At 60.9% G+C, this 12,962-nt stretch overlaps 1 protein-coding gene across 3 annotated transcripts in view; it reads right to left on the minus strand.

The window, feature by feature from the left end:
- BEGAIN (brain enriched guanylate kinase associated) overlaps positions 1 to 10,518 on the minus strand; it is a 44,900-nt gene extending 34,382 nt beyond the window's left edge. For 2 of the 3 annotated variants that reach the window (XM_022576077.3, XM_022576076.2), the window contains exon 1: positions 10,429 to 10,518. In XM_022576077.3, the coding sequence (XP_022431785.1) occupies positions 10,429 to 10,470 (42 nt within the window). In that variant the 5' untranslated portion in view covers positions 10,471 to 10,518. Of the gene's footprint in view, positions 1 to 2,671; positions 10,061 to 10,428 lie in introns of those variants that run through there. The other variant, XM_089908199.1, reaches the window with a different exon arrangement.
- Positions 10,519 to 12,962: the final 2,444 nt, after the last annotated feature.

A 12,962-nucleotide genomic window follows, 5' to 3' on the forward strand; every position in this document is an offset into this window, starting at 1 on the left:
AATTGGGAGAGTTTACATTTTAAAATCCGTATTTTTGGCTTCTACTGAAATTTTGGAAGATCTGGCAATTCCGGCCCACATTCCCACATGGCAACAGTTGGGGAGCAGGGAAGCAGCTGCCCCCTCCAGAAGCACCTTGGGGGTCCCCCACTGGGGAGAGGCGCTATCACACCTTACGATGGCCCTACAGACGGGGAGCCTGAGGCCCAGAGGGTGGAGGGGGCTTGCTCGTGAGGTCTCACAGTGGGAAAGCCCCTCAGGCAGGATCCAAACGCAGCCCTGGGGAGTTCCAGGCCTGGCGTCTGGGGTCCTGTCACAACATCACTAAGGCCACTTCAGAGCCGCCAGCCCGCCTCTCCTTCCTTGACCCCGGCCTGTGCTTTCTGCTCTCTTCTGCCCGTTTTGTTCTCAGGAAACACCTGGCTTGAGTCATTCACACTGTAGTACGAGTGAGCCTTGGTACCAGGTCTGTGACAGTGACGGCTGGAGGTCCCGGAGACCTTCCACAGTGGCTTCTTGTTTGCTGGACAGTGAAGGGGCAGCCCAGAGTCCCCCACGACCATGCCGCCAGACGGGGCAGAGGCCTTCCCCCACCCTTGCTTGCTCTGTCACTTCCTTCCTGAAGTGGCTGACGGTGCGGCTCCAGGCACTGTCCTCCAGAAAGGGCTTTCAGACTGCTGCCTGGAAGCCCGGGGTCTCCCTACCTTCCCGAAGCCCCACCTTCACCCTGGGAACTGTTCCGAGGACACAAGCCTGTCCAGGCTAGGTAGAGGGGCCGTCATCATCACCTTCACGGCTACCATCGTCCCAGGGACGGGATTCCTGTCGTGCGCCAGGCACCTCCACTGGCCACACACACGAAGACACTGGGGGATGCGGCTTGTCCGGGTTCCCTGAGCCAGGGCACAGCCCAGCCAGGACCCTGCCGGGCCCTGCTCGCTGAGCCTCAGTTCCTGGTCTGTGAAATGGGCCAGATCCTAGTATCTCTCTCACTGGCCTGTTTGGAGTATTTGACACGAGGCTGGAGCTGACCACATATGACGCTGGGCTGGGCTGGGCTGGGCTGGGGGCTGATGCCCACCTCCTGCTTCAAGGAGCCAACACCAGCTCCTTGGGAAGGACATTCTGGCTGGGACCCAGGACACAGCCCTGCCCCCCAGCACCTGCTGCAGGACCCTGACAGGTCCCCAAGGCCCTGTGCTGCCTTCAGACAGAATCTTCCAGAGGCCTGAACATCACGGGGCTCCCCCGGAGCCAGTGGTCCCTGGAGGTCTGCATGGCGTGCAGAGCCTAGAGCGGAGGGTGGGGAGGTCCTGGATGGCCAGGCCCGCGTGGAGGAGTCCGGGGACGCGATCCTTACTGGGTGCCTGCTGGATGCTTTCCCCGTGACAAGGCGAAAGAGAACTCGTGACCATGACCGCTTTTCCATGGCCAGGGAAACCGAGGCCCCGAGTGGGTGGGCAACCTGCCCAGGTCCTTGAGCTGGGTCCCCCTGAGCTGAGAACTCCCCGGCTGCACTTGGCCCAGCAGATCCCAGAGGAAGGGCTGGTGGTCTTCAAATACCCAGAGCTCCCCTCCAGCCACGCTGCTCCCTGGCTCTCCCTGGAGAAAGGCAGGTCAGGTCATTGGAGGCAAGTGACGCGGAGAAGCGTAGGCGCAGAGGGGGAGGTGAGACGGCCTGTGTCCAGTCCCGGCTCCTCCCGGGACCTCCCCTCTCCTGTCGCCTCCCAGTGCGCAGTAATTCCGCAGCACAAGGATGACACCGGCCCGCTGGGGGTGCACAGGGGTGGAGAGCTAGAACAACTCTGGTAAGCACTCGGCAAGCATCAGCTCGCTCCTACCGCCCAGGATTTTGTTTTTAAAAGAACCCCTTCGTGCAGGGCGGCCATTCTGGGAGGGGCCGGGACGAGATCTCCACCACCTGGCCCTGCAGCCCCACCTCGAGCCTGTGGCCAGGACAAGGCCCTCAACAGCCCATAAGGACCCGCCCTGGTCCCTGAAGACACAGGTGGTTTGGGAGACGAAGGCTAGCAGCGAGGTGGGGTGCCGCCATCCTGACACCCTGCACGACCCGATCCCCCAGGACGGCCGAGCAGGTCTCACCGAATCCTTCTTCCCATCTGTCTGAGGCTGAAGTGTGTGTGTGTGGAGGGGGTGATGATGTGCTACTTAGATTCGAAGACCTCAGTCCAAGCCCAGACTCCCCAGGGGGCCCCGGGGCAACACAGAGCCTCAGTTTTCCAACTCCATAAAATGGGCAGCTAGGAAGGACGTGGACCCACCCGTCTGCCTGACAGGACTCTGACATCCGACCTCACGTGGACGTGTCTGAGGTTCAAAACTTCAAAAGAATCATCATATAAAATCCCGTGGTGAAACACCAAGGTCTCTGCCACTGGGGGTGTGATATTATTGTTATCATTGTTGTTTACTCGTGCGTACTCCAGAAATAGCCTGCCTGCCCCAAAGCCAGAAATTTCATCCTAGAGCTTCATTCTTCGGGTGCTTAAGGTCTTTCCCGTTACAGTGATTATGAAAGGGGGGTGATGAGGGGACTCGGAGGGGGTCAGCCAGAACTTGTGGGGAAATGGCCCATCAAGGAGAAGGGAAGGGGCCCCAGCAGACTTCTGTCCAGCTGCCCCCTAGGGGATGGGCGGGGGCTGAGACTCACCGGGCTTGGAGGCCTCTGGGGGGAAGCAGCTGGGCCTCCATGCTTGCTGCCGCCCACGCGAGTCTCCGTGGCCCGGCCCGGCCCCTCTCTGCTTGCAGCCTCCGGGGCTACCTCCGAGGACAGCTGGGGGCTCAGGGCCAGGGTCTTCTCTGGGGCTGCAGATCCTGCGAGGGGCTCCCGGGCCAGGCCTGGGTCTTGCTCGCCTGGGGAGGGCTCCGGGCTGCGGCCTCTGGGTCCCCAGAAGGCCTCCAGGGTCCCGGGGTCCAGAACCCGCACGGCGACCTCATCCAGGAATCTGGAGAAGGGCAGCCTGGCCTCCTGTCGGCGGCTCAGCCGGGCGAGAGGGCCGGTGGCAGCCCTGCTGCCAGTGCCCAGGGGCTCCGGGATGGACAGCAGGCCAGGTGATGCCTTTGTCTCCTCCTGGCCAGGCTGTTTCAGCCAGTTGGGGTGAGATGGTGGGCCCTTGGGGCTCTGACCTGAGCTGGGGCTCAGTCTGCAGCTTTGAAGGTCCTCTCTGCAGACCTCCTTCCTGGGGGCTTCGGCCCTAGGCTCCACAAGGGAGCCGTGGCCATCCTGCCTGCGGCTGCCGGGGTCAGAGCCCCGTGCCTGGAAGCCGGCCCCTGAGAGCATCCTCCTTGGGCAGTCCAAGGTCAAGCCTCTCCAAGTACCTCACTGACACCTACTTCTCTCCTCCCACGTGGCTGGGACTCCTTTGCCCTCTGTGGGGGTGGGGGGGGGGCGGCAGGGCCACCCGTCCCTCACTGGCCAGAGTGATCAGCTGAACGCCCGCCCCCATCGATCCAGAGAGCACGTGGCAGGGGGCCTCCCGCCCCCTAAATTGATTCTCACTAAATGGGAGCTGGACTCCAGGGCTTAGGAAGTGCTAGAGAAGGGAAGGTCATGTCCTGTGCTCTTCATCTGCCTGGGGAGGCAGCCTGCACTGAATGAGCGCCTGCTGTGTGCCAGGGGGCGGAGGGGAAGCCCTGGGCTGGGCCTCACACCCTGCACTCCCCACGTCTCCTCATCTCTGCCAGGTGTGGGGTTGGGTGCAGGGACATGGGTGAATATGGGGCCTGAAGGAGGGGAAATTAGAACCGCAACCATCTGGCAGAATGGGAGGGTGTGGTGGAGACTGCTGGCTGCCCACTGTCCTCCCACTCTTCCTTAGTGAAGAACCCTCCTTTTATTCTGGGAGGCAAGATACCCAACTAAAAGACTGCATTTCCCAGGCTCCTCTGCAGCCAGGGGTAGCCAATGAGATATAAACAGAAATTACTGGGTGTGGCTGCTCCTTAAAAGGGATCAGAAAGCTTGGCTGTGCCCTTTTTGCTCCCACTCCCAAACCCTCCTGCTTCTTATCTAGAACATGGAAGTGATGGTTGGAGCTACTGCAGCTGTTTTGCACTGTGAGGCAAACTTGAGGCAGAAGCCATGTACAAAGGCTGGAGGAACAGAAAGACAAAAAAGAACCTGGGTTCCTGATGACCACTGAGTCATCACACTAGCCCTGGACCACCTGCCTCTGGCACTTCCTTAACTTGACAGAAATAACCCCCTGTCTTATTTAAGCCATGGTTATTTCCAGTCCCTGTTACTAGCAGCTGTGTGCAATTCCTCACTGATACACAGGGGATAAGGTTAGGAACCATGGTTGACAGCACTATGAGGCAAGGGCCTTTGGCACATGGGGGCCCAGGGTGCAGTTAGATGGGGAGTGGGGTGGGGAAGAATACCCCAGAGAAGGGCCAGAGCCCTTGCTCCTTTGCGTGAAGGGAGACACACAGATCCCTGGCATCTCAGGAAGCCAGGAGTCCACGCAGAACTCCTGGGATGCAGCTGCATGAGTCAAAGGAAGGCTCGCTAGGGGGTGGCAGCCCCAGGCTCTTGGCCATGATCCCCAGCCCTGGCTTCTGGTGCTGCTTGGAGGATGGCCTAGGCTCTCTTTGGCACTGCCTGCTCATGGCTGTGTACCTGGGGCCTCTGCCCATCTAGTGCCTAGGTGCCTCACATCAAGTGCTGGGGACCCCTTCTTTTCTGAGCTCGGCTGGACACCTCTCTGGATGCCTCACAGCACCTGTGACTAAATGTCTGAAAAGCTTCATGAGCTCACCTGCCCAAGACAGGGATGGAAGCTGCCTGGACCTTCCCTCTCCCTCTCCCCCTTTCCCCCACCGTACCCCTAACCGTCAGGCCCTGACTATTCAGCCTTTCTCACACCTGGCCACCTCCCTCCATCCTCAGCATCATCTTGCTGGTCCCAGGTGCCACCATGTTTCATCCGAACACCTATAATCACCCCTCCCTGGGGTCCCTGACCCCAGCTTGGTCCACCCCACAAACGAGCCAGTGTGAACTTTTAAAATCACAGACTAGATAACCAGACAACATCACACATTCATACGCCCTGCAAGGCCCCAGTGTCTTTTCTACCCTCCCCCACAGACCACTCCAGGAACTTCCATCTAGTTCCTGAACGTGCCAAGCTCTCTCAGGTCTCAGGGCCTTTGCACTTGCTGTTCCCTCTCATCATCTAACTCCCAGCTAACTTTCAGGGCCCCAGTTCAATAGCCTGTCCCCTTCCTGGCCCCAGTTCAATAGCCTGTCCCCAGGCTATTGAACTGGGGCCCTGAACGTACATGATGCTAGCATGTACCCATTCACACCTGATCTGATCTGGACTGTAGCCCCAGATCAGATCAGGTACCCCTGCAGCAGCCTCTTATAACCCCTGCTCTTCTTAACATGACCCCTACCTGTAATCGACATTGCAATTATTTGTTTATTATCTGTATCCCCCTAGAATGTAAGCTCTACTCTACCCCAGCTCCCCGCACAGCACCAGGCACATAGGGGGCGCTCAACAAGTAGTTCTCGAATGAATGAATAAGTGAAGGCACCCGAGGTCTGACTCTCTTCACAAGCATCCCCAGCCTGGTGTGGACCTCCTCTGGGCTGGGCACTGGGCAGGAGAACGTGGGGAGTCAGGGGTCTCAGGCTCTTTGGAAGGCCACAGTGCTCCCAGCCACTGCTGCAGTCCCTGGAAGGCCACCCCTTTACGCATGGACACCCCCCTCCCCAGCAGCAGTCATCCAGCCCTGCTCCATTACTAGTGGGAACAGAACTTGGAGGCCGGCAGATCCAAGGTCAAATCTACCTCCAACACCCCAACGGATCCTGGGCAAGTCACGTCCCCTCCTCATTGCCACGTGGGGACACAGCAGTACCCCGCCCCAGGCAGTGATGTAGTGAGAGCTCAGAGAGCGCGCTGGGTGTCTTCAGCACAGAGCCCGGCATCTCGTGGGACCTCAGAACCCATCAGCCCAGGGCTCTAAGTTGGCCAATTCCCCTACTACGTGCGGCCACAGGAATGTGCTGGGGGCCCGGGCCAGCCGGTCCTCTGAGCCTCTCCCAGAGTTGCCGGCTGTACCAGACAAGTTCCTGTTGTCATAACAACCCCCTGGCTGTCCGCCGCCTGGGCCCGAGGTCCCGGAGGATGCTGTCGGCTGCCACGGCTCGCAGCCTGGGCCTGCTCACCTCTTAGCAGCCCGGGCTGCCTCTCCTGAAAGGGCTTCTGGCTCCCCTGCCTCTTGACTCATCTGCTCCAGCCCCGCTTCCTGAGCCCCTACTGTGTGCCAAGCTCCACACCATCGCCCAGATCCTCACCCAGTCCTGTGAGGGGGGGACAGCCGTGAACTGTCTTATGCTTAAAGGAGCAGCCTCTCACGGGGCCCAAGTGACTTGTCTGAGGTCACGTGGCTTGGAGGCGGCAGACCCAGGATGGGACCCCCAGAGGTCAGGCACTCATGCCCTGTTTCACTCCTGGACCCCCTCAGTCCCTCCTCTACCACCCAGACCCACCCTGCTCCCAAGGATGGGAAGCTGGTGTCTGTGAGCTCCGAGGGAGGAGGGACCCAGCTCCTGGTTGCCTCCTGGGGCTGAAACAGGAAAACCCGGCCACAGGGTACTGGTGGGACCCTGCAGCGGGGGCTGGGGGATGGGGAGGGCAGGCTGAGCATTCGCTAAGAGCTCCAAACATCACCTCACTTATTCTCACGGCAACCCCCCAAACTGGGCCGTGCTACCCTATTTCATGGAGGAGGACACGGGCTTCGAGGGCTGAGTGGTAAACAGCCATGGCCTGCCACAGGCCAGGGACTGTAGCCAACACCCACAGAGTGCAGTCACTTTCCAAGCCTCCCTCATGCCAGTGCAGAAGTTTCTACTACCATCCCCCTCTTTTATAGATGAGGACATTCCGGGTCTGAGGATTCTCACACTTTTCATCACCCTGCCTCTGCTTCTGGTTATTTCTGTGCTGGCCTCAGAACCCTCAAGGGCGGCCACAGGCCCAGCATTCATGCTCTGTGCCGTCATTCCTGCACTCTGAATTTGGCCCCAGCCTTTGTTCCTCAGAAGGGGGGTGCACTTGAGCCATCCAGACCTTCCAGAAAGTCTCCCGGGACAAGGAGCTCCATGCAGGAGTCCCCGCTGGTCACCTGTCTTTACAGAAGGCTATACTGCGGCTTCATCGTTCCCTGAGCATGTCTTCCAGCATAACTGGAGAGGCCTCATGGCCCCCTGCCCTCTCCCCAGCTCTGCAGCCTCCCTGCTATGGGATCACGGAACGGGAGGGAAGGGGGGTTACATGAAAAGAGGCTCCACCCATCCATCCCCGTAACCATTCATCTGCTAGCATGTACCCATTCACGCCTCAGTGCATCCTTCCGTGCCTGTACCTGCCATCCACCTCCCATTCACCCATGTATCCATCCTTGTCACTTGTATCTTGTATCCACACATCCATCTGTCCATCCACGGATGCATACATCCACTGACGTGTGTCTATTTGTGCACTGATCCACCCTCAAGCACTTATCCATCCACTCTTCCTGTATCCATCCATTCACCCATCCGTTCTTACATCCATCCCCTTATTGACATTATTCAAGTCCCCATCCATCCAACCCGGCATCCACGTGTTGCTGCAGTGGTAGCCTCCAGGTGCATGGCCTTTTGGGGCTGGAGCCACTGCTGCGTCCCCTTCCTGGCTGGGGGCGGGGGGACAGTGAAGGCCCCCGTCACTCTCCTAACACCTGCCACACTAGTCAAGGTCCATGTCTCCTGGCGGTAGACTGAGATCTTGAAAGGTGAGGTCTGTATCAGAGTCACCTAAGTGGTCCCAATGAAAGGGGCAGAGGGGTACATGAGGAGAGTACGCTAGGGGGATGGAGAATTCCTTCATTTATTTGCTCACTCAGCCATTCATTCCTGTAATATTGAACCAACAGAGACAGCTCTGGTCAGCTTTTCCCGCCACCAGCTACCATCGAGGGCCTGCTCTCGGGCCGCGGAAGCCACTCCTCTGACCGAGAGAGGTGTTGCGCCTCAGACACTGAGCCCCAGAGGGGGCAGGGCCTTGCTCAAGGTCACACAGCAGAGGAGGAACTGGAACCCGAGACTCCAGACTCCTATCCAGGCCTCTCCTCCAGGCTAGTGACCTGCTCTGCGGCAGGAGGGGGAACCAGGAGGGGACCCTGGGGGTGATTCTAGGCCAACACAGTGAGCCTGGGGTCAACCTTGGATTTGTCTCCAGAGATCTTTACCTGCTATGAGGGGAGGAGACACACACACACACACACACACACGCCGACCCATGGCCATGCCCTTGACCTCCACACTCCAGCTGGACTGACCCTCCTCTGATCCTTGCACACCCCCCTCTCACCCCCAGGCCTTGACTCAGGCTGTGCTTCTCAGGCTCCTCCACCCCTCCCCTGTTCAACTCCTACTCACTCCTGGGCTTCACGAGCCTCCTGGGATTTGGGAAATTGTGAACCATCTCCAACCAAGCCCTGGATGCAGGGACTGCTCTCCTCCCCTCATTCATTCATTCTTAGCCATCCTTAAGTGCCTACAGGAGTAGGGGTGCGACTTCAAAGTGTTGCCGGGGAGACAATGCTGAAGATGTTTATACCGGGCCTGGCACGTAGTAGGTGCTCAATAAGTGGCAGCTACCTGGGGCCAGACCCTGTACCCAAGGGTCTTTGAGAGAGGATGGGGTATCGATCACCTTCCAGACTGCTCTGACTCACTTCCGCTCCCTGACCCGGAAACGACCCACTCCCCACGCCCGGCGCATGGAAAGCCTGACCCACACCACTGAGGCTCTAGGCACCCCTAGCCCTGCCCACTCAGCATCCCAGGTGCGAACAGCTCCAGGTTCTGAGGATAAGAGGAACTCAGAGCGCAGGAATCTATAAATATGAGACAATAGCTCGGGAGGGTCCGTCTGCAGCAGCGCAGCCTCCCCTCGCCCGGCGCCGGCGCTCAGCAGCCGGGAAGAAGCCGCATCTGCCACTGTGCCTGCTTTTCTGTGCTGGCCTGATTATAGTGAGACTTGGGGAAATTAAGGGTTTTCGGGGACGCTGCCAGGGCCCAGGCTGCTGCCTTCCCGCCCTGTGCGTCACAGATGCCAGCGGAGCCGCCTCCATGGGCCACTTGCCCCAGCCGGCAGGGCCGCACCCGGCATGGCTGGGACGGCACCCCACAGTGTATAAGGGGCTTTCTTCCACAGTCCTCCCTGGCCCTGGGAGTGCAGAGGGCTCTGCTGCAGGCAGTGGGCAGGGGAACTGGGGCCCAGTGAAGGGCAAGGACCTGTCCCCGGCCCCAAAGATCTAGGGCACTGGGGCCTCCGTAGGAGCCAGGCCCATGGAGACCCTGTCCTGATGGCCTGGGGCCCCAAGGCCTTGACCCCTGGTCAGATTTCGGTCTGCACAGCCCAGGTCTGTGGCTGACCTTGGCCATCCAGGGCTCCTCCTTTGTAGGCACAGCTCATTCTGCCACCCCCGCTCACTCCTGGGTGCCTACTCTGCTCCCATCCTGCTGGTCCAGGAGCCTCCAGGATGTCGCCCACGCTGTTCCTGCCCCAAAGGAACCACACTGGGGATGGGGTGGGGCCCAGACAAGGAAGGAAACACCTCGAAACCAGGCAGGAAGCGGAAACGCTAGGGCAGCAATTCCCATCCAACAGGGCTGGGGTTCAGGGAGGGAGGAAGCTCCAGTGGAGCGGCCCTGGGCGAGCCCTCCCCTCCCTGAGCCTCAGCGGCTTCGCTTCTTACTGAGGCGAAGGGGAACACCTGCCCCGCAGGTGCCGAATGAGACCACCGAGGGGGTCTGGGGCCGGCGCAAGCCCACGCGCTGCAAACGCTCAGTGAACCAGCCCCTGGTCCAGCCTCCTTCCGGCTCCTCGACCTCTCCCAGGCGGTCGGCCTCACCGAGCCCTGACCCCGGGCAGGAGGGGGCCTGCCTGCACCCCGGCCACCCGCCGGGCACAGCGGAGGGTCCCAGATCCCTAGGCCCCGCCCTGCCCCCTCCCCCGTTCCACCCTCCCTTTCGCCGCAGGGACGCACGTGTTGGGGGGCGAAGACCCGGCAACTCGGGCCCAGGTGCTCAGGCCGGCCGCGTGGGGGGCAGGGCAGCGCGCTGAGGCCGAGTCCCCGCCCCGCCCCGCCCCGCGAGCGCGCCCCGCGAGTGCTCCCCGCGGCCGGGCAAGCGTTCCTGTTGGGGCCCCGGCGCACCGGCACCGGAGGGAGCGCCACGGGCGGGGGAGACGACGCTGGACCGTCGCCCCCCCTAGCGGGAGGGGGCACGCGGACCGCCTCCGGCGCCGCGCGGAGACCGCCCTGCCGCGTGGGTGGTGCCCGCCCCGCCTCCGCGCCCGTGCCCGCGCCTTGCCCTCCCGGCTCGCAGGTACTCACCGCCCGGCGGAGCCGGCCCGGCCGCCGGCCACCCGTCCACATGGCCCCGGGGCAGCCGCGCCGCTCGCCGCCGCGCTCGGGTCCCGCCGCCGCCGCCGCCGCCGCCCCCGGCCCGCGCCCTCCCCGCCGAGGCCGAGCGCGCCCGGAGCCGGCGCGGCCGGGGCTCCCCCACCCCGCCCGGCTTCCCGCAGGGAGCGCCCGCCCCCCGCCCCCAGCCCGGCTCCCCGCCAGCCCCGGCCCCGCGCAGCCGCGGCTGATTCAGCGGCTCCCCCCGCAGCGCCCTGGTGGGGCGCACTCGGGGGCCGCGGGGCCGAACTGGGGGCGCGGGGCGCCACGTGCGCACGGGAACTGGGGAGGGAATGGCGGCGGGGCAGGGAATGAATGAACCTGCGTGAGCATGAATGGCAGAGCGCGTGAATGAATGAGTGCGGAGCGTGCGGGAGGAACGAATGAATGAGGAATGAATGCACAGGCCGAGCTTTGAGGGAAAGAGTGAATGAGCCCTTGAAGGCGGGAACCCTCAGTACTCACCTGGCTAACCCATTCACACATTCACTCATTCCATCCCTCAACATTTATTGAACACCTCCTGTATACCAGCCCTGCTCTAGGCCCTGGGGATACCCCGCCTCCTGAAGCTCACGCTTCCCAGATTTAGAAAATTCAGGGCGAAGGGCGCGACCCGCCGACTTCCCCCTGTCCCTTGCTCTGCCCCACTTCCCACTCGGTGGCCCGCTCCAGCACTGCAGATGTCTGCCCCACTTTCCCTCTCTGCATGACCCGGCACACGTGTGCCAAGGTAGCCAAGTGATGGGGGAGGGGCACTCCCTTCCCCCACCCCGCCAGCAATCAGGAAGGGGAGGTGGCCTCTGGATGGGTCAGTGTTGCTCCGGGAACCTCTAGCTGGAGCACCCCTATCCCTGACCCCAGCGGAGCCCAAGGCTGGCCCCTTCCTAGCCCTGAGGAAGGGTGCAAGGTGAACCTCAGCCCTTCCTCCCTGAGGCATTGGGCAAGGTGACCTTGCTGGTCCAAGCCAGGCTGGGGCCTCCTCAAGAAGCAGCCTCAGTTCTGAGGGCATCAGAGCTCCCTGGGGGCAGCTGGACAAGTCTGCCAGCCCACCCAGCCCAGCAGCAGCCAGTATTCGAACCCTGGAAAAAAACACAAGGGGGCCAGGAAGGATCCTGGCTGGTGCGAAGAGAGGTCACAATGCACAGGCACTTGACTCCTGTCCTCCCTCAGGACCTACGGGCCCATGGTTCACACGTGTTTATATAATTCCCAAGCACATGCTACCAATGAATATATTTTTTGACTTTTTTTCATCATATGGTAAAACACATACAACACAGAATTTACCGTCTTAACCATTTTGTAGGGTACAGTTCAGTGGCCGTAAGTACCTTCACCTTGTTGTCCAACCATCACCGCCGTCCAGCTTGTATTTTATGTGCTGTGTACTTTGCAGTTTCTATTCACTCATTTAATTAGGGGAGTAGGTTGCTACATTCAGGCATGGGACAGTGCTGTGAAAAGGCATTGAAAGCAAGGGAAGTGAGAAAAACAATAAAAGGAGACGGGAAGAGAGAGCCAGCAGCTGACTGGAGGCCTGAGTGTTGAGGCGGAGTCCTCTCTCTCCTCCCCCTCAGGCCCTGGGGACATTGTTGAGTAACAAATGGAGAAAGGGAGGTGCAGGGTGGGGTGAGCATCAGAGGACAAGCTTCTGTCTCCAGGCGGGCACACAGGGTCTACGATCCGGACAAGAGGAGAGGTGGCTGCTGGGGGGTGGGCTCTTTAAATCCCTCCTATAGGGCTGTTTTAGGCTCACGTGGGACCTGGGTTCCCCACCATGAATCGGGGCGGGCTCTGTGACCTTCACTCCTGCCCTTTAGGGTTCTGACACCGTTCAGGCCACAGGCAGGGGTGGGAGTAGCCCACAAGAGGCAGTGGGAGCCCAACCCCCCACCCGCCAGCCCTAATGTCCCTGCCCTCCCAGGTCCCAGGGGGACAACAGTAACGGTGGAATGTGGATGAAGTGTGCACACAGGGCTCTGCCCACATTTTCTGCCCAGACACTGGTCCTGCTCAGATGGTGCCAGAACATTCGCCAGCAGCCCTGGCTCTGCTGCTGCCAACGCTGCAGATGGCTGGGGAGGCGGGGGAGGGGCGGGGGCGCCCATGCCCAGCTCTGGCAGCTTGCACACTTGAGCTTGGGGCCGGCTTGGGGAGGCCCCAGGAGAGCCCTTCCACCACTCTGCACACCTAATCCCCACCCAGCAAGCCCTCTCTTCTCCCTCCCCCAGCTCACTGATGATGGGAAGGAGGGGAGAATGCCAGCACTGGCTGGTTGGGGGGGCGGTCTCAGTTAACCCCCATGTGACCTTGTGAGGGAGGTGGCACTAGCCTCTTGGGCTGATGGGAAAACTGAGGCTCAGAGAGGCAAAGTCCCTTGCCTAAGGCACTCAGCAAATAGGGACTAAGCTGGGATTTAGTACCCTGGTCATTCTGGTCAGATGTTTACCCCCATTCAAGTCTCA

Source organism: Delphinapterus leucas, chromosome 2 (genome assembly GCF_059928025.1).
Source record: "Delphinapterus leucas isolate spDelLeu-1000000601 "Yukka" chromosome 2, BTC_Dleu_Yukka2, whole genome shotgun sequence".
NCBI lineage: Eukaryota > Metazoa > Chordata > Mammalia > Artiodactyla > Monodontidae > Delphinapterus > Delphinapterus leucas.